Source organism: Prionailurus bengalensis, chromosome C1 (assembly GCF_016509475.1).
Source record: "Prionailurus bengalensis isolate Pbe53 chromosome C1, Fcat_Pben_1.1_paternal_pri, whole genome shotgun sequence".
In the NCBI taxonomy this organism is placed as follows: domain Eukaryota; kingdom Metazoa; phylum Chordata; class Mammalia; order Carnivora; family Felidae; genus Prionailurus; species Prionailurus bengalensis.
Window position 1 is genome coordinate 73449338 of NC_057345.1, and position 19257 is coordinate 73468594.

The window sequence follows — 19257 nt, forward strand, 5'->3', positions numbered from 1 at the left end:
ATGATATTACATATAGAAAACCCTGAAGACTCCACCAAAAAACTGTTAAAATAAAGAAACTCAGTAGAAATTCAGGACACAAAATTAATATACAAAAATCTGTTGTGTCTCTATACAATGATGATGAACTGACAAAAAGAGAAATTAAGAAAGCAAACCCCATTTACAATTTCATCAAAAAGAGTAAAATACCTCGGGATAAATTAAAACTAAAGAGGTGAAAGATCTGTATATTGAAAACTACAAGACATTAATGAAAGAAACTGAAGAAGACGCACATAAATAGAAAGATATTCTGTACTCATGGATTGGAAGAATCGGTATTGTTAGGAGCACCTAGGTGGCTCAGTGGGTTGAGCATCTGACTTTTGATATCCTCTCAGGTCCTAATCTCACAGTCGTGGGATCGAGCCCCATGTCAGGCTGTATGCTGAACATGGAACCTGCTTGGGATTCTCTCACTCCCTCTCTCTGCTCCTCTGCTCACCCAGTATAAATAAATATTAAAAAAATAAAGAATCAGTATTGTTAATATGTCTATACTACCTAAAGTAATATACAGATTCAATGCGATCTCTACCAAAACTCCAATGGCATTTTGTACAGAACTGGAACAATCCTAAAAGGTATATGGAACACAAAAAACCCCAAATAGCCAAAGCAATCTTGAGAAAGAAGAACAAAGCTGGAGGCATGCTTTCTGATTTCACACTGTATTACAAAGCTACAGTGATCAAAACAGTATTCTCAAAAAACAAACACAGAGATCAATGGAACAGAATAGATAGCCTAGAAATAAATGCATACATATATGGTCTACTAATTTATGAAAAATGAGCCAAGAACAATGGGGAAATAGTATTTTCAATTAACAGTGATGGTAAAATTGGACAGCTACATGCAACAGAATGAAACTGGACTACTATATTACACCATAAGTAAAAATTAACTGAAATGAATTAAAGACTTATACAGAAGACTTGAAACCATAACACTCCTAGAAGAAAACATAGGCAGTAAGTTCATTGACATAGGTCTTGGTAATGATTTTTTTTTCAATTTGACACCAAAACAACAAAAGCAAAAATAAACAAGTGGCACTATATCAAACTAAAAAGCTTCTACACAGAAAGGAAAACGTCATCAAAATGAAAAGGCAACCTACTGAATGGGAGAAAATATTTGTAAGTCATATGTCCAATAAGGGTTAATAGCCAAAATATATAAAGAACTCATACAATTCAATAGCAAAAAAAAAATCCAATTAAAAAATGGGCAGAAAATCTGAGTAGACATTTTTCCAAAGAGAACATACTGATGGCCAACAGGGACATGAAAAGATGCTCAACATCATTAATCATCAGGGAAACGCAAATCAAAACTGCTACCTCACACCTGTTAGAATGGCTATTTTCACAAGTCAGGAAACAACAAGTGCTGGAAAGGATGTGGATAAAAGAGAACAACTGTGAACTGTTGGTTTGTATGTAAACTGGTGCAGCTACTCTGGAAAATAGTATGGAGATTCTCCAAAATTTAAAAATATAACTCTTATATGATCCAGCAATTCCACTCCTGGGTATTTACCAAAAAAAAAAAAAAAAGAAGAAGAAGAAGAAGAAGTACTAACTCAAATCTGCACCCCCATGTTCCTTCATTACAGCATTATTTACAATAACGAAGATATGGAAATAACCTAAGTGTCCATCAGGGGATGAATGGATAAAGAAAATATGACATGTGACATGCAAACACACACACACACACCGTGGAATATTATTCAGCCATAAAGCGAATAAAATCTTGCCATTTGTGACAACATAGATGGCCTTCTTATGCTAAGTGAAATAAATCAGACAGAGAAAGACAAATACTATATAATCTCACTTATATGTGAAATCTAAAAACAACAACAGCAAAACCCAAGCTCACAGATACAGGGAACTGACTGGTGGTTGCCAGGGGGGGCTCAAAGGAAAAAAACAGATGAAAGGGGTCAAAAGGCACAAATGTCCAATTATAAAATAAATAAGTAATGAGGATGTAATGTACAACATGGTGAATATAGCTAGTAATACCATATTGCATATTTGAAAGTTGCTAAGAGAATAGATCTTAAAAGTTTTCACCACACAAAAACAATTTTTACTACCTTTTTATTTTTTTAATTTAAATTTTAGTTAACATACAGTGCAATATTGGCTTCAGGAGTAGAATTCAGTGATTCATCACATACAACACCCAGTGCTCATCACAACAACTTCCCTCCTTAATACCCATCACCCATCTAGCCCATCCCTCCCATCTACCTCCCTCCATCACCCCTCAGTTCGTTCTCTATCATTAAAAGTCTCTTGTAGTTTGTAACATGTTGGGGGGCGGGAAGGAAAAAAAAATTTGTAACTTTACACATGGCGATATGGATGGATATTAACTAGACTTACTATGGTGATCATCTTGCAATGTATATAAATAGTGAACCATTATGTTGTACACTTGAAACTAATGTAATATATGTCAATTATACCTCAATTTAAAAAAAGAAAAGGAAGATGAAGATGAGAAATAGTGCACAGAAAAAAATTGTCAGGATCTGATCTGTTGGACGTGATAAAGAAGAGGAAATAATCATAGGGGACTGGGATTTTTAGCTTAGGTGACTTGGTGCATATAATTCAATTTACCATTACAAGAAATCCAAGAAGAAAAAAAACATTAAAGAAAAGGAAACTCAGCGCTGGAAATATTTAAGCGCTGTAGTTGGATGTTTAGATAGGAGAGGAGGGGTACAAAAAAAAACCTGTATATATCTTGATTTGCTTACTCATTTAACAAATGGAGAATCCACTGTGTTGCTGGGAATGTAGACCATAAAAGTATAAAAATTAACAATAAATGGTTTCTGCCCTTGAGGACTCAATCCAGTAAGAGAAATAGAATCTACCTGTTAGCAAAGGATAGACTGGGGGGGCGGGGGAGCACGTTCCCATCGGATGATGGGTTCATTCTCAACCTCAGGCACACATTAGAATCACCTGGAGGAGCTTCTAAACATCCCAATGCCCAGTCCACATTCTGGGGGAGGGGATGAGGCACCAGTGGTTGCTTAAACTTTCCAGGTGATGCCAATGCACAGCCAAGATTAAGAGGCAATAGCTTGACTCAGAAGACAACACCTAGGATACCTTTTCCTTTGAAGCATTTGGTAATAATGATGAGTGTGCAGAGGGTGGGGGTGGAAAGGATAAAAGGTGGAAATAAGGGAATTTGATTGAAGGAGCTGCCAAATAGCTTTATGATATATAGTTTCTCTGTAAAAAAAAAAGTATCAAAGGCTGAGAGTAAGGGTATATGAGAATAAAGTAGGAATCTTAAGGAGAGTGGTGAAGTTTTGCAGTAGGGTCTGCAGAGAGAGTGAAAAGGAGTTGATTAGGAAGAAGTAAAAGCATGTCTAGGCAGTTAAAGGTTTAACGGAAATAGGCAATCATGCATTGGTAGTAGCATCCACCTACAATGTTGTGCAATTTTCCCCTAACAACCCTTGACAGTTTGAGAGCATGAACAGAGAAAACATTCATCTGGGAACGTAGGCTGATGGGCCAGAAGGATGATGGGAACTGTGAGTTCTGGTGAGAGTTAAAAATCGGTAAATAGTAATGAGTCATGGGACTGTAGCCCTTGATGATAGTAAGAACACACTAAATGAGTAAAGGAATCAGAGAGGTCAAATGAGAGGCAATTTTGACCAAAATGAGATTTCTAAATTTAAGATTTCAAGATAGCAGAGTACAGGAAAAGTTTTGATAACAGAATCTTAATTGTTCTTCCTACCTGTCTTTGTCCCTCCCCAATTGATTAGCCACACTGCAAATATGTTATAAATTAAAAGCCTGATCATCTCTCCCCACCATCAAACCTCATCCTTCCAGATAAATTCAATCAAAACCCAGCCTAAGAAGTCTTAATTATCACTATCACCTCTTACCCTACTAATACCCCCTTCCTCTCACTCTCACCCAATCCTACACAAACTTTTATACTTTATAGTTTTCAGACTGTGTTTTGCTTTGCAAATCATCTTTTAATCCATATTTCAACAACCTTCCCAAAATACTTGTATCTGGCATTTCTTGTTTCCTTACTTTTAATGATGGTTTCTTTGGGGGAAATTCTTTAGGCTACTTGCCCATTTTTGTGAAGGTTTATTTAGTTAAAACTAGATAGATAATGTAATTTACAGATACACTTAATCAGCCACACTGTATTATGTTATCATAAGCTGATGCAAATAATCAAAGGAAATTACTAATTTCAACTCTTCCAAGTTGAGAAGTTCCCATTATTCTCTTAAGATCCTCATTTACTATCTGTGACATGTGTCTATCTGATAAATGTAAAGTGAGAACACCAGTGTCAATCTATATTTTTTTAAAAACTTAGTGAAACAAATTTTTTTCTATTTGTTAGATAAAATACAAACCAATCTTCCAATATTTTTTCAGCACCCCAGTGGATCATATTGCACACCCCAATGAGGTACATATAAACCACCACTTTAGATGTCACTGGTCTAGGTATGAGGTAATGAACTTCTTGTCAGCCACTAACAACAACAAAAAAATTTTAAATGCATATCATACTACCTACAATACCATTTTAATAAAGGTTTTATTTATTTTTTAAGCTAAAAATTTGGGGGAAGATTTCAGGTATTCAACACTTTGTATGATCTTAAAAACATCACTTTCATAATACTTTGTATTGGAATAAGAAGTTACTATAAGGAACAGATTAAAGAAAGCATTAAAAGGTAATCTAGAACCCTTACAGAAAGACCTACCATCCAAATTAGAATTCAAGTTACTAAGTACAGGCTGGAAGTGAACATTTAAGAACACTTTGGATTCCTCCTAGGCATTTCATCACATTTTACTTATTCAATTTCTGTCTTAGGAATTATTTATAAACTCCCATGAGAGCAAGGGCTATCTGTCTTGTTGCCTGCTATATTCCTAGCCACAAGAATAATGCCATGCGGCACAGAGTAGATATCCAAAAAACATTTACTGAATGAATGCATAAAATAATGAAATGGTATAAATACGGATTAAGAAACTAATCAAAGAAAAGAGAACAGGGGCACATGGGTGTCTCCATCGCTTAAGCTTCCAACTTCAGCTCAGGTCATGATCTCACCAGTTCATTGGTTTGGCCCCGTAGTGGGTTCTGCACTGACAGCTCAGAGCCTGAAGCCTGCTTTGAATTCTATGTCTTTCTGTCCCTCCCCTGCTTGTGCTCGCTCTCTCTCTCTCTCTAAGAGAAATAAACATTAAAAAAGAGAGAGAGAAAAAACAAAAAAAGTGCTGAACATTGAGTTTAAGGAATACCTGCATTAAAGCCATCAGAAGTGCCAGCAGAGTAGAATGGGAAAGTCTAGGAGGTACTGGGAAAGCCAGCAAACAATAAGGGCCTGGAGAGGGGTGTATTGCAGGGAAGGCACTGAATACAGTCACTGTGGAAGTCTGAGAAAAGGCCAATGAGTTTATCATGAACAGAACAGGCAACCTCAAGAATGCTGTTTAGGTATAGTTACAGAAATAGAAGTCAACTGCATTGAATCAGGCAGGAAACGGATAGTAAGTTAATACAGGCAACACATGAGTCTTATGAATTTGTGAAACAAGAGAAACAGTATTAAAACTCTAAAGGGCTCAACAAAAAGAAGTGACGTTTTTTTCAAGTTAGGAAGATCTACATGTTTGAGGACAGGATTCAGAGTTTTTTCCTATAATGGTGGACACAGTTTTGTGATTTTAAACTAGAATGGACATAAATGATGGCAAACATATTTATTGTGAAGACAGACATCTGGAAAGAGAGAAAGTGCATTTCCACATAAAAACCTAAAATAGACAATAAATGAAAAACAGGATTCCTGATTACATATTTCCTTTTCCATATTTCTGGGAAAATAGGTTGAGATGAAATATACATGCAGCAATTTTGGTCTTGGAGACTCATTCTATTGGAGTTACCTTAGAAAGAAGTGGTTGTTTCTGTCACCACCACAGAGAATAAAAGAATACAAATATTTATATGAATCTGCTGTTCTTTATGTCTTCAGGAACTAATCTTTCAGCTGTTAACAATAGCTACTGCTTCTCTGCTGCTTCAGTAAAACATGAGCTCATTTCATTGCCTGCTGGGCCTGTATTTTCCCAGCCCTAATGTAACAAAAGGATACAGTGACAAAAAAAAAATAACATGGAGTGTTTTATTCTTGAAATACTGTCTCTCCCTCTGTGCTATCGCCTGTTTTAACTTAGTTCAAGCATAGGTCGTATCGTGAGAGCTGCTTTGGAAGTTACTTGGCATTATGGGCTTTTGAACAGATTTCACTTCATATTTTCATGTTATTAAAATTCCCCACACTGAATGTTAAGGGTTAAGAGTTATTCCATCTCACTCACCATTTTATACTTCCTTGTGTCTCCCACCTGGCACTTTGTATCCCCCGTCACCGTACTTTGCACACAGTAGGCGGCTTGTGTTGCTCGAATAATCCAGCTTGGGCTTGCTGCCTTAAGGCACTCAAAACCCCCGCAGCAGCAAATAGTTAATGGAGCTTCTGGTGGGGGTGAAGGGCCCGAAGATTGTCAAGTAACCCAACTGAAAGCTCCTTGAGACCAGGGACAGTTTTGTTCAGTACGGCATGTCAGTCCCTGATTCAGTCCTGGTACACAGAAGATTCTCAATAATCCTTAATGAACAACACACTCAGTGGGAACTATAAACTCAGCCCTGCTCAGCAAACACAAATCGAGTGCCACCAGGCGTCAGGGATCAGCGGGGCGTGGCTGCTACAAGATGCTAAGGAGTTATCTGTTGGTTGTAATATCATAATATCGTCATCTGTGCTACAATTTTCATATTTTCCCTTGAAACAAAACGGGGGATTTGGGTTGTCTCTGCTCTCAGTTTTCAGCGGCTAACCTGCAAACCAGGGCCCCCACGACTCACTACTCACTTCTGGGAGCTAACATGCCCCTCCCTCCGGTGGAGCTGGCCGAGCTTCCGGCGCGCCCCGCGACTGCGCCCCGGCGATCCAGAAGGGGTCGCTGTTCCCGCGACAACCTCTGAAAAGGCTCCACCCCGCGGCCGGCGGGGCTTCCTCCGTCCGGGACCCCGCCCCATACAGCTCATTACCAGTCCGTCAGTCTCCTTCAAGCTTTCGGCCGCCAGCGCCGACGCTAGCGCCAGACTCGGCGGAGCAGGCCCGACGTCTCGGCCGCCCCCGCCGCCACCCGGGCGCGCGGCCCGCCCCGCTCGTTCTCTCCCCTCGCCCCACCCTCTGGCTTCCCCCTCGCGGAAACGACAGCTGCTGCGGCGGGGCTGGCGCCGCCTCCCTCCACCTACCACGTCTGCCCCCGCCACTCTCGCCCGGTGCCCCAGCCCGGCCTCGGCGCCTCCCCGCTAAGTCAGCCGGCAGCTCCGCCCGGCTGCCGCCGCCCAGGATGAACATCATGGACTTCAACGTGAAGAAGCTGGCGGCGGACGCGGGCACCTTCCTCAGTCGTGCTGTGCAGGTACCGCGGTGGGGGGGGAAAGGGTGGCGCCCGAGAGGGCCGAGGAGGGGCCGGGCCAGGCGGCGGCGCTCCCCGCACCCGACCACAAGGACCGGCTGGCAGGCCTGCGGCCGGAGGCCTGGATGATGGGCGCGGCCTGGTGCCCCCTCCGGGCACGGCGGCGGTTTTCTGCCCCCTTCCAGTTCAACCGCCGCTTCCCCGGAAGCGAGGCGGGGTGGGGAGAGGGTGCGGAGCTTCCTCCCGCCGGGAGGACACCTTGAATTCGGCTCCGGACCGAGAGACAGCACCGCCCGCCTTTCTGGCCCCACATCGCAGGGCTGGTGTGGCCGCCCTCCCGGGGAGGGCAAAGGCCCTGCTAGCCCGGCGCGGTAACGAGAGAGACGGGCCTTTCTTGCACCACCCCCACCCTTTCCTTTCGTCTCTCTCCCTCTCCTCGCCGAGTCCAAGGAGGAAGTTTCCTTTTCCTGCCCCTGAACCGAAAGAGCTGCCAGCGCAGTTCCTTCCAGCCCTCTCTCTCCCTGAAAGGAAGGTCCCTGGGCTTAGGGCGGTCCGCGGGCGAAATGGAGATCGCGGGTTGGCGTCCATACTCTGCCAAGGCCTTGGGAAGCCTGGAGTTTGGGGGTTCCCACCTCGTTCTCAAAATGAGGAGCATCGGCAGCAGGACAAGGAGACGCTGGAGGGGAAGATTCGCGTTATGCGTGTTGTCAGAGTTGTTATATTTCAAATACACTGTAAGGGGGAAATTTAGCCGTCTTGCGGCATTCCGCAGTCAAGGAAGTGTCAGCACTCGGGAACTTGGACAGTTTTCCCCAGCTATCACCCACATTATGTCAACTCGGTTAAATCTATGAACAGATGTAAATTTCACCACATGAGTTATAAACAGTCTGGTGCTTAAATTAATGACATAGTCATAGCAACAACATTCCCTTTTGTAAAGAGAAAACAAAAATAATTTTCTAATACACATACCAAACTGATACTGAAATGTAAGTCAGTTGCACTGCCTTATTACTTTTCTCCTTTACCCCAGTTTCATTGGTGGAGTTGATCTTACATTGCATTATTCTTGGCAAGAGAATGGTAGAAGTCGAGCTAGGTAATAGCTGCCTATATTGTGAAAAAAAAAAAACTGTCAAACATATGCAAGGCATTTGACAGTTTATCTACTGTCCTTTCTGTAACTTTGCCAGATAGATGCTGTTAACCCCTTTTATATATGAGGAAACAGCCTCGTAGAGGTTAAGTTACTTGTTTAACTTGCATGGCTAGTAAATAGCCAAGTGCTGCCTGATCTACTACTCATTGAAAGCTGCTTCTCTCTTCCAGAGTAGGCATTGCAGATATAGAATATAGAATGTTGCAGACTGGAGAGACTTTAAAGATCATCTAATACAATCTGAGCATTTCAATAACACTTAAGCAGATAATACTTAAGGCAGTGGGAAATTCCTTCTAGGCGTTGATTTCTAAGTTCCAAAATCTGCATGGTGAGTAATAAGCTAGCTGCCTTAACCCTTATCTCCTCCTCCTTCATTAAAATATAAGCTATAGATGGTTCATTTGGTCTGGATGGCTCGGTTAAGCGTCTGACTTCAGCTCAGGTCATGATCTCAGGTTTGGTGAGTTCGAGCCCCTCATAGGGCTCTGCCGTCAGCGCCAAGCCTGCTTCGGATCCTCTGTCCCCCCTCTCTCTCTGCCCCTTCCCTGCTTGCTCTCTCTCAAAAATAAATAAACATTTTAAAAATAAAACATATGCTATATTGTAAAGACATTGGTTAAAATGATTTATTGATTTAAATTAGCCTACTTCCGATAGTTAAAAGACAAGTGCGAGGAGAGTAAGTGGTTGAGAGTCTGAAATGATTTGATTTGTGAGACTTAATGTTGACTGAAAAGAGGCCTTCCATATTTTTTATTGCTGATTCCCAACGATTTTGTTTGCCGAGCAGAGATTTGATGTTGTATTGCCACCCTTTTAAAGAGAGATGTATTTTCAGGTATAGAATCCACAGTGCTTAAATAAGACACATGTACTAGAATTTGATTGATTGATTGGTTGATTTTTAGAATTTGATTTAAATTGTTAGTAGACTTGATTTAAAAAATAAATTTAGGGGCGCCTGGGTGGCGCAGTTGGTTAAGCGTCCGACTTCAGCCAGGTCACGATCTCGCGGTCCGTGAGTTTGAGCCCCGCGTCGGGCTCTGGGCTGATGGCTCAGAGCCTGGAGCCTGTTTCCTATTCTGTGTCTCCCTCTCTCTCTGCCCCTCCCCCGTTCATGCTCTGTCTCTGTCTCAAAAATAAACGTTAAAAAAATTTTTTTTTTAAATAATAAAAAAATAAATCTAGCAAAGCTCTCAAAAGATGTACTTTTCAGATGGATTTTAATTGCTCATTGCTTCAAATCCTTTAGTTTTTAAATTCTGTCCTAATCTTAGCTATCAAGTTATTCTCAGTACTAAATACTTAAGTGCCTACTGCCGTGTCTGTCTTACACTACTATTTTGGACTCTGGTGATACACTGGTGAATAAAATCAGCAAAATACCTGTTCTCGTAGAGCTTATAATCTAGCAAAAGACAAATTAGTAAGTACATCAGGTGGTGATGAAGAAAAAGGCCAGAAGTGATATGTTAATGGCGGGGATGGTGGTTTTTGCCAGGTTGTATAGATATATGATTCAGGACAAGTCTTTCCAACAGGATCAAATTCCAAGAGACCTCAAGGAAGTGACCATTCCAATTTTGTGGAGGAAAGGCATTTTAGGCAGAGGGAAAAAGTATGAAGACCCTGAGGTTCTGGGTTACCAGGGTTATCAGTTAGGGAGCTGTGGCCATAGGATAGGCAAAAGGTGATAGTGACTTAGGTGACAGTAATAGGGAAGATTCAGAACCTATTCAGTATTGCTTCTCAAATTGGCTTGAGGCTAGGAGGGAAAGATGTGTTATGGATGACTATGAGGTTTTGGCTTGAGATTTACTGAGAAGGGAAAAATTTCAGGAGGAACAGACTCCTTAAATATTATCTTTTTCTATTAAGTCTGTATTTCTTAGAAATAGATTCTGAAATATTTATGTAGAAGCTATATTATATCTGAGGATTGCTTTAAAATATTCTAGAAGAGAAAAAGGGAGTAGTTGAAACAATGGCAGAATGTTCACAGTTATGAAGCTGAGTTTCAATATACTATTATACTTTTGAATGTTTGACCTTTTACACAGTACTATTTTTTTTAATTATGTAAGAAGAAAAAGATGATTCCAAAATGCAACATGTGAAACTTGGAATGCTGTGTAGTAATTTTCAACAAAAACACTGCTTTGTCATTTTGCTATTTAGTTAATAACTGAATTCCCAGTCTAAATTGAGTTGACATCAGTATAGTGCCAAGTGCCAAGTTTCATGCTAAGAATAGGGTAAGAGCTATGCCAGTTACTCATTATAAGTAATAAAAACAGTAGGAATGGAATTCAGCTTTCACATTTCTAAATAATAATTTCTATTCAAATCGAATTATACCTTAAGGAATAGGTCATGCTCTTGGTGGCCAACTGCCATATCTTTTTTTCGTTGTACTTAAAAGTTTTCAGATTAAAAAGTAAACATTCCCTGTTTTAAAAAAGAGAGACTATTAAACATACAAATTGGTTTCATCCCTCTACTCTCTTATAAAATCTGTTTATATGGGAGCACAGGGGTGGCTCAGTCGGTTAAGGGTCCAGCTGTTTGTTTCGGCTCAGGTCGTGATCACAACAGTTTGCGTTGGGCTATATTTATATGCCTTGCCACTTTGAAAGAATATTAAGGTAAAATGTATAAATCAGTAGGAATACTTATTCCATTTGGGTGCTTTTGTTGTTCTTAACTCCCTCAAAATAATAGAATACAAAAGCATCAGGTAATTTATCCTCCATAAATTGTTCCTTTATTAGGGTCTTAAAAGCCATTTAGTCTTAGTATCTGTCTTTTCAGTCCAGACTCCTTAGTTGAGTATTACATACTCCTTTCTGGCCTTGTCTTTTTTTTTCACTCATGTATACACACTGTATTCCTATCAAATTATTTTTTAATTTCCAAAATATCTTGTACTTTTCTAACTGTAGACTTTTGTTCATACATTTAAATTCCTCTTCAGTACCCTCCACCCTCTCTCTGTGTAGTCTTTTCCTTCCCTCTCATGAAACTTCAGTCCATCTTAGACCCCAAGAGCTTGATGTGAAATCTTGTGTCATTTTTCAATTCTGTATGATCATTTGGCTTTTTTTTTCTTCTAATGAAGGTCCTTGGAGCTGTAAAATTCTATTACTCTATGGCTTTCACATCTTTATAAGTTTGTATGTCCTAAGGAATCAACTCTGTTTCTTACTCCCATCTCACAATATCCAACATCGTTCTTTTATTTATATAATTTTAGGGGGTACCTGGGTGGTTCAGTTGGTTGAGCATCTCACTTTTGATTTCGGCTCAGCTCGTGATCCCAGGGTCGTGAACCTCCACTCAGCACGGAGCCTGCTTAAGATTCTCACTCCCTCTGCCCCTCTCTCCTGCTCGTGCTCGCTCTCTGTCTCTCTCTCTCTCTCAAAAAGAAAGAAAGAAAAAAGTTTCTGTCATTTTAGTCAGGCAGGGTATCCATATTCAAAGTTTACTCTTTGAATCATTTAGTACGTTAAATAATTTGTTATTTTTATTAGCGTTTTTCTAACATTAAATCTGCTGAAGTTGAAGTTGACTAATGCCAGTCTAAAATTTTAAACTGTTTAATTTAACCTATATTTATTGAGTACCTTCTAGGTGCTTGGCATTGAAGTACAAAAGTAAAGGAGACCTGGCCTCTGCCCTCATAGACTTCATAGGCTAACCCCAATTTATCATAATTAAGTATTTCATTCTTTGTAGTAAATATCCATTTTGTGAAGTACTATTCTGTTACTTCACTTGATAAATGTTCCAAGTGGACACATTTTTACTTCAGAATTGATATTGAAGCAAAATTTTGCTCACCATCTTTAAAATAAGACCATTTTCTAAATGGTCACCATCTTTAAAATAAGACCGTTTCTAAAAAAATATTTTCAACTTAAATTACTTAGGAGTTTAATTTTCTAATATTTCCTTTGAACTGCCTACTGAAGTTACTGTATAAACTTCATGAATGCCAGCTATTTTCTGAGGGGGAAAAAAAAGTCTTTAAAATTTAGTTGCAAGCTTGGCTTTCATCTCCAGTTTAATTTAGCAAACAATGGTGTGTCTGAGCCTAGAGGTAAAGATGAATATGCTGCTGCCCTCAACTAACTTCTGTGAGATCCTATCTGGATGGAATTCTAACATGACCACTCACCCAAGCCCTTTTGAAATCCTGTTTCTTCTATAGAATATAAACTGCAACAACTTCACCATGTCTCTCAAATTCTACTAAATAAAACATGTCACATTCAAAGTCCATACATTTTCTGATTGTGTAAAAACTTTACATATTTAGTGTTACCCAAAACTTTTCACATCCTTTGGTGCTGTTGGTGTTAATTAACTGATAGAAGATGGTTGGTTAACCTGGTGTTAATATAATCACCTATGAGCTTAGAACAGTAGTTCTCAGTCTTAGTTGCACTTAGAATTACCTCAGAAATCTTTACAGGCTGCATCTCAGTCTAGTTAAAGAAGAATCCTTGTGGTTGGATTTGGCATCATTGTTTTTGAAAGATTGCCCAGTTAATTCCAAAGAGCAGCCAAAATTGAGAATAAGTTGAGAAGGATCTAATTTTACAATTTACGAATTCATTATATTCAGAATTTGTGCTATACATTTTACCCTAAGAAGTTTAGATAACTTTTAAAATGTTACTTTACCCACTCAAAGAATTGATGGTTAGAGTTCATACTAAATAGATGTCTTTCATCATACAGTCTTTTTGCTTGTGCTTTTCTCTTTGTAGTAAAGCATGGTATAGAATCCTGTAGGCTAGATGCCTATCCTGTAGTAAAGAAAGGATCACAGTGTCTGGCATAATGTGGCTGACTCAAAGACAGTCCTTTCCTTAAAGAAATGTGTAAAGAAAATATGTAAAGAGAAGGGGATTGTTAAGCTTTCGGTTCTCATGTCATTTTACTATATTCCTAATGAAATCATGAAAGAATTGTACATCAAATTACATTTTAGAGAACATTGGATTTGGACTTACAGGACATATTCTGACTTTCATTGTAGGTTGTTTTCACAAAAGTTTTTATTAAATGGTACTGCTAAAAGTTCATTAAAATGCTTAAAATCAAACTATAGGGGTTTTTTTTGTGGGTGTTTTTTGTTTTGTTTTGTTTTGAGAGAGAGAATGTGTGTGGGGGAGGGCCAGAGGGAGAAGGAGAGAGAGAACCTTAAGCAGGCTCCATGTTCAGCACTGAGCCTGTTGTTGGACCAGGTTTCACCATCATGACCTGAGCTGAAATCAAGAGCCAGACACTTAGCCTATTGAGCCACCCAGGTGCCCCTCAACTATTGTTTTTAACTAACAACTGGTTATCCTCAGAAGACTACAAACTTAGTAGTGATTTTGGACTTAAATATGTTGAAAACAAAAATTTTTTTATTTTTTTTAATGTTTATTTAAACATTTCTGTTTAAATTTTTGAGACAGAGAGAGCATGAATGGGGGAGGGTCAGAGAGAGAGGGAGACACAGAATCCGAAACAGCTCCAGACTGAGCTGTCAGCACAGAGCCCGACGCAGGGCTCGAACTCACGGACCGTGAGATCATGACCTGAGCCGAAGTCAGATGCCTAACCGACTGAGCCACCCAGGCACCCCGAAAACAAAAACTTTTTAAAGTAAAATTTTAAATTTTTTGTAATTAGGGAAAGGATTTTTTTTTTAATATTTATTTATCTTGAAAGAGAGTGAGCTAAAGAGGGACAGAGAGAGAGACAGAATACAAAGCACGTTCTAGGCTCTGAGCTATCAGCACAGAGCTCAGCACAAGGCTTGAACCCACAATCTGTGAGATCATGACCTGAGCCAAAGTTGGACGCCTAACCGACCGAGCCACCCAGGCGCCCCAGGAATTTTGTGTTTTCTTTGGGTTTTTTTGGAAAGAAAAGGTCTTCTGTCTGTCTCAGAAGGGTGCCATTATTATAATTTCATGTTTGTGTTTAACCAGCATTCTTAAGATCATAAAATCCTTGATGGCAAAAGAACTGTGTCATATGCTGATTCTTTATCTCACTTACAATAGAAGAAAATATATACCCCATAAATATCTTTATTAACAATTTAAAACGCCTAAATTTAACTGATGTAGCTCATTTTCTGTAAGCTTTCTTTAAAATATTTTAGAGAAAAATGTATGTATTAAATATACTGTATTGTTAACTTAGTATGTCATACTTGCTGATTAATGATAGAAAAAAAATCCTTAAACCCCCACAGTAAAGTCATGGGAGTTACTGTGTCTTTTACAATTATAAGTTTGAGTAATAAAATATAAGTGTATAATTTCAACCTAAATATATAACATTTGCAGTGTGTTTCTGTACTGGCACCTTCCTTTTTTTTTTTTTTTTTTTTTTTTTTTGCTCATTCTAGATAGGATTAAAGTTAACCTTAAGTTGATGGTTATTGAATATCATGTAAGAAGCAGAGGTGCACTATAGGATACAGCTGACCAGAGTGCTACGAACAAAGACACAGAGGCAAGGAAAAACAGAATATATTCATATAATGGTAGAAGAAAATACTAATTTTTTAAAATCAGCAACTATTTACTGGAAGTCTTACAGTATAAAGAGACTGTGATTTAAACAGATGTGAGATTGAATCGCAACACTGACACGTTAGGCAAAATGTTCATCACTACAGTTGTGATTCTTATCTATGTGTTATAAGAGTTTATTTTGGTTTTGGGTTTTAGGTTTTTTTAGTATTTGGTATAAAATGCACAGCTTGGTATATGGCATTTTCTAATTTATCTTAAGCCCTGACACTGTTAAAAATACGGAAGTATTTTCTAGAAGATTCATTAGCACCGCCTTTATACATGTTAGTTTTTTATAGAAGTCCTTAACAGGGACGCCTGGGTCGCTCAGTTGGTTGGGCATCTGACTTCCCTGTTAAGGACTTCTATAAAAAACTAACATGTATAAAGGCGGTGCTAATGAATCTTCTAGAAATGCAACTGGAAGATCAGTCATGAAAGGACTTTATACCCTTCCCTTAGATCTTTACATAGCCCATTTCTTATCATTTGCTCTTAGATCAGTTGTTACCTGTTCAGAGAAGCTGTTTCTCTAACCACCCACATCTCACACCTTTCAAACTCCTGTTCCCCATTCCAGGCCCAGGTTGCATATTTTTCTCCCTTTGAAGCCTTCCCTGATTCTCCTGCTTCTCCCTTTCCCTGCAGAATGAATTCTTCCTTCTTCTACACTCAAATTCATTAATTCACTCATTTAATTGTTCAGTCACTCAAAAAATAATAGGACCAACTTTGTCGGTCCTATATCCATTGTCTTTTTGTATCCTTATTATCGAATTGTTTACTTGTTTATTGTCTGTTCTATTAAAATGTAAGCTTCTAAGAGCAGAAACTTTGTTCTGGCTACTTAAACCCATGTGCTTAGAATAGTGCATGGCACATATTAAGGTACTTAAAAATATTTGTTGAAGGAATGAATGCAATAAAGAAATACATATACTTATTAAGGTGCTAAGTTAAGAATTTTTCTCTATTGGTAGATCAGCCTTCATAGATCATGTTAACCTGGATGTATTTCCTCCTTTGTTTGCCTCCTATCGGTTGCTTTATCTGGGAGATAACCTATTTAACCATTAGAGGTAGACCTCAAACATGTAAAATTCTAACCTCTGTAGGAGGTCTGTAGCCTAGAATCTTTAGGGATTTGTAGAGAGAATACCAGAGTTCACTCTTAAGAGTGAAATTATAGTAGTTACCCAACTGACCGTGGCGTCAGGGTTTTGACCTTTTGCCCAATGCAACTCCTATTCCTATCCTCAGTTACAGTACATTGCAAGGTTGTGGGCTTAGGCAGTAGCTTTGGAACTGCTATTTTCAGTTGCACTCACTGGGTCAGGGCTTGTCTATAAGCCAGTCTCAAAAAGACATAAGGCTTTACAAAAGCTATTGAAGCTTTTATTTCTAGCCCCTGAACAAGACCTTCAGTGGGGAGTTAACACCAGACTCTAAGAATAACATTCTAGAGGACCTTTCAGCTAAAAATGTTAACTGATAATCAACAGAAAGTATTAGGCCAATAAAAAGGATGCTGAAAGAAACAGATAATAAAACTCAGAAAAATGAAGTAGCAGAAGATATTTTAAGAGATGAAAAGGGGGAAAAAAGCATAGTAAACATTACATTGTTACCCAGAAGTGAGTCATGACTAATGAGTATAGAATTAGTGCTAGTGATATGCCTGTGTTAGGATGAGAGAAAGCCACATATTCTAGAAGAAAATTTTGCATGGTAAACAGCCTGAGTCATCACTTCTTCCCCCCCCCGCCCCCCCCAAGTCGTCACTGCTAGTGTTCAATTGAAAGTCTTCAGAAGTGCCCATAAAATGCACATGGAAATCTTTTTACCTCTTTGTTCTTGAGTGGGCAATGCTGCTTTTCCTCAAAAACCACCACATTCAAGATAGTAAAAATTGATATGCTGACTATATTTAACTACATTTTATGATCTTTAAAACCTGCCTCCACAGTATGAATAAGATATGCCCCAAAAGTTAGTCTATAGATCAATTGTTGTAACATATCCTGAAGAAACAAATAGTAGTTTCCCAGAACATCCCATTAAAGCGTATTTAACTGGAGGTGATTAAAGTGCCATTAATACAAAGCCACGTTAACATAAGCAGCCCTTTTTAAATTCAAAATAATAATTACCAGACACTGAACAAAGTGATTTACGTACATACTCTTACTTAATTCTCAAAGCATTGTACGATATGTATCATCTCTCTTTTATGATAGTAGATACCTAAGAAAAAATTCAGAAGCTTGCTCAGGTCACACAATTAGCAGTGCAGCCGGAATCTGAATTCAGCACAATGGACTCAAAATTCTTACTCCTTACCACTATGCTATCCTACCTTTATATGTAAGAAATACTTATATACCAGGCAGTATGCTAGATTTTCTCTAGAATTCACACCATACATTTTTAGCAGAACTGAGGATATACGTTAATCTTAAGAGAGGGTCCAGATTAAGAGGTATGGATAAATTTCTATAGGGGCAAAAAAGCACTCAGTGCAATGGTTTGCAAACAATTATTTGTATGTTTGGGAGTGTCTGGATTTGAGTTTTTAATTACTGATATAGGTTCCTAAAATGTGTTTGAGGTATATTTAATTTTTTTTATAATTAATAACAGTTCACAGAAGAAAAGCTTGGCCAGGCAGAGAAGACAGAATTGGATGCTCACTTAGAGAATCTTCTTAGCAAAGCTGAATGTACCAAAATATGGACAGAAAAAATAATGAAACAAACTGAAGTGTTATTGCAGCCAAATCCAAGTAAGAAACTTTTTACCTTTGTCTACCTTATTGACTAATCTCATTAAAGGGTACTGTTAGAAGGGTTTTTTTTAATATAAACAAACAAACAAACAAAAAAGGTTTTGATAGCTATTAGAAAACAGAAGTTTTTGGTTTGTGGCTTTAGGGTCTATGGGTTTGTGTGTTGTGCTTTTGGTGAAGAAGAGGGTGCTAAACACCTCTTTGTGTACCCTCTGACAACTGGACTAACATCGTGTTTTTCATGCCTTCGTAGAATCCTCTTGAAAACTCAATTTCAGGGAGTGACTTTTAATTTTAAGAGTTAGGAAGGCTGTGAAAAAAAATTAACCTTTTTTTTTATATATATACAGGGGAATTGTCCCTAAATAATTAAGGAAAAATTATGTGAAAACTTAGTTACCAATTATTTATGTTTATGTTAAGTTTTATATTTTTACATAAATTATTCCATTTGATTTTCAGACAACTCTAAGGTTTCAGATCACCAATCTCAGTAATCTTTCAGATAAGGTGTACAACAATTGTTTATTAATTGCAAATCACATTGTATTTTATACAGTGTAGCTTAGCCAGTTAGAAGTGGAAATTGAACTTGAATTTGGTGTATTGACACCCAGTCTTTTCACTGTGAGCTTTATACAACAGTCAAGAACAAAGCAGCAAATGTTTTCATTCCCCTTTGCCCCAGTATTGTGACCATGTTGTGAAATTCCATAAGCTTACTTTTAGGAACTAACTTCCAAGGTTTAAACTTTATTGCTATTCTGTGAACCTGAAGCACTACACAAAATATTGGTAATTTTGTACATTTTACTTGAACTGTGGTGACCTTCTGAAACAGGCCTTTCACACTTTGAAGCCTGTGGTCTTTGAACACCAAGTGGTATTTCTTACTCATTTAAGGCTACTTAAATTATATACCATGGCATCTTAAAAAAGTAGTAGATATTTTGCCTTTTGTTCCTTGCTCTGTCCAGAGCTCCTCACATAAGTAGTCTATTCTATATGTTTTTCTGAATGGCAGACAAACTCATACACAACTGGCAAACGGGAATTTCATCAGCATAAAGTTACAGTGGCTCATATAGTACAATTTTACATTAGTGTTTTAAGTCTGAAGTAGTAAACAAAAATTGGGTTTTT

The 19257-nt window shown here is 38.4% G+C and overlaps 1 protein-coding gene across 5 annotated transcripts in view; it reads left to right on the top strand.

The window, feature by feature from the left end:
• Positions 1-7180: 7180 nt before the first annotated feature.
• Positions 7181-19257, top strand: part of SH3GLB1 (SH3 domain containing GRB2 like, endophilin B1) — a 34781-nt gene continuing 22704 nt past the window's right edge. For 2 of the 5 annotated variants that reach the window (XM_043575491.1, XM_043575492.1), the window contains exons 1-2: positions 7206-7586; positions 17970-18111. In XM_043575491.1, the coding sequence (XP_043431426.1) occupies positions 7515-7586; positions 17970-18111 (214 nt within the window). In that variant the 5' untranslated portion in view covers positions 7206-7514. Of the gene's footprint in view, positions 7587-17969; positions 18112-19257 lie in introns of all 5 variants that reach the window. The other 3 variants (XM_043575494.1, XM_043575495.1, XM_043575496.1) reach the window with 2 other exon arrangements.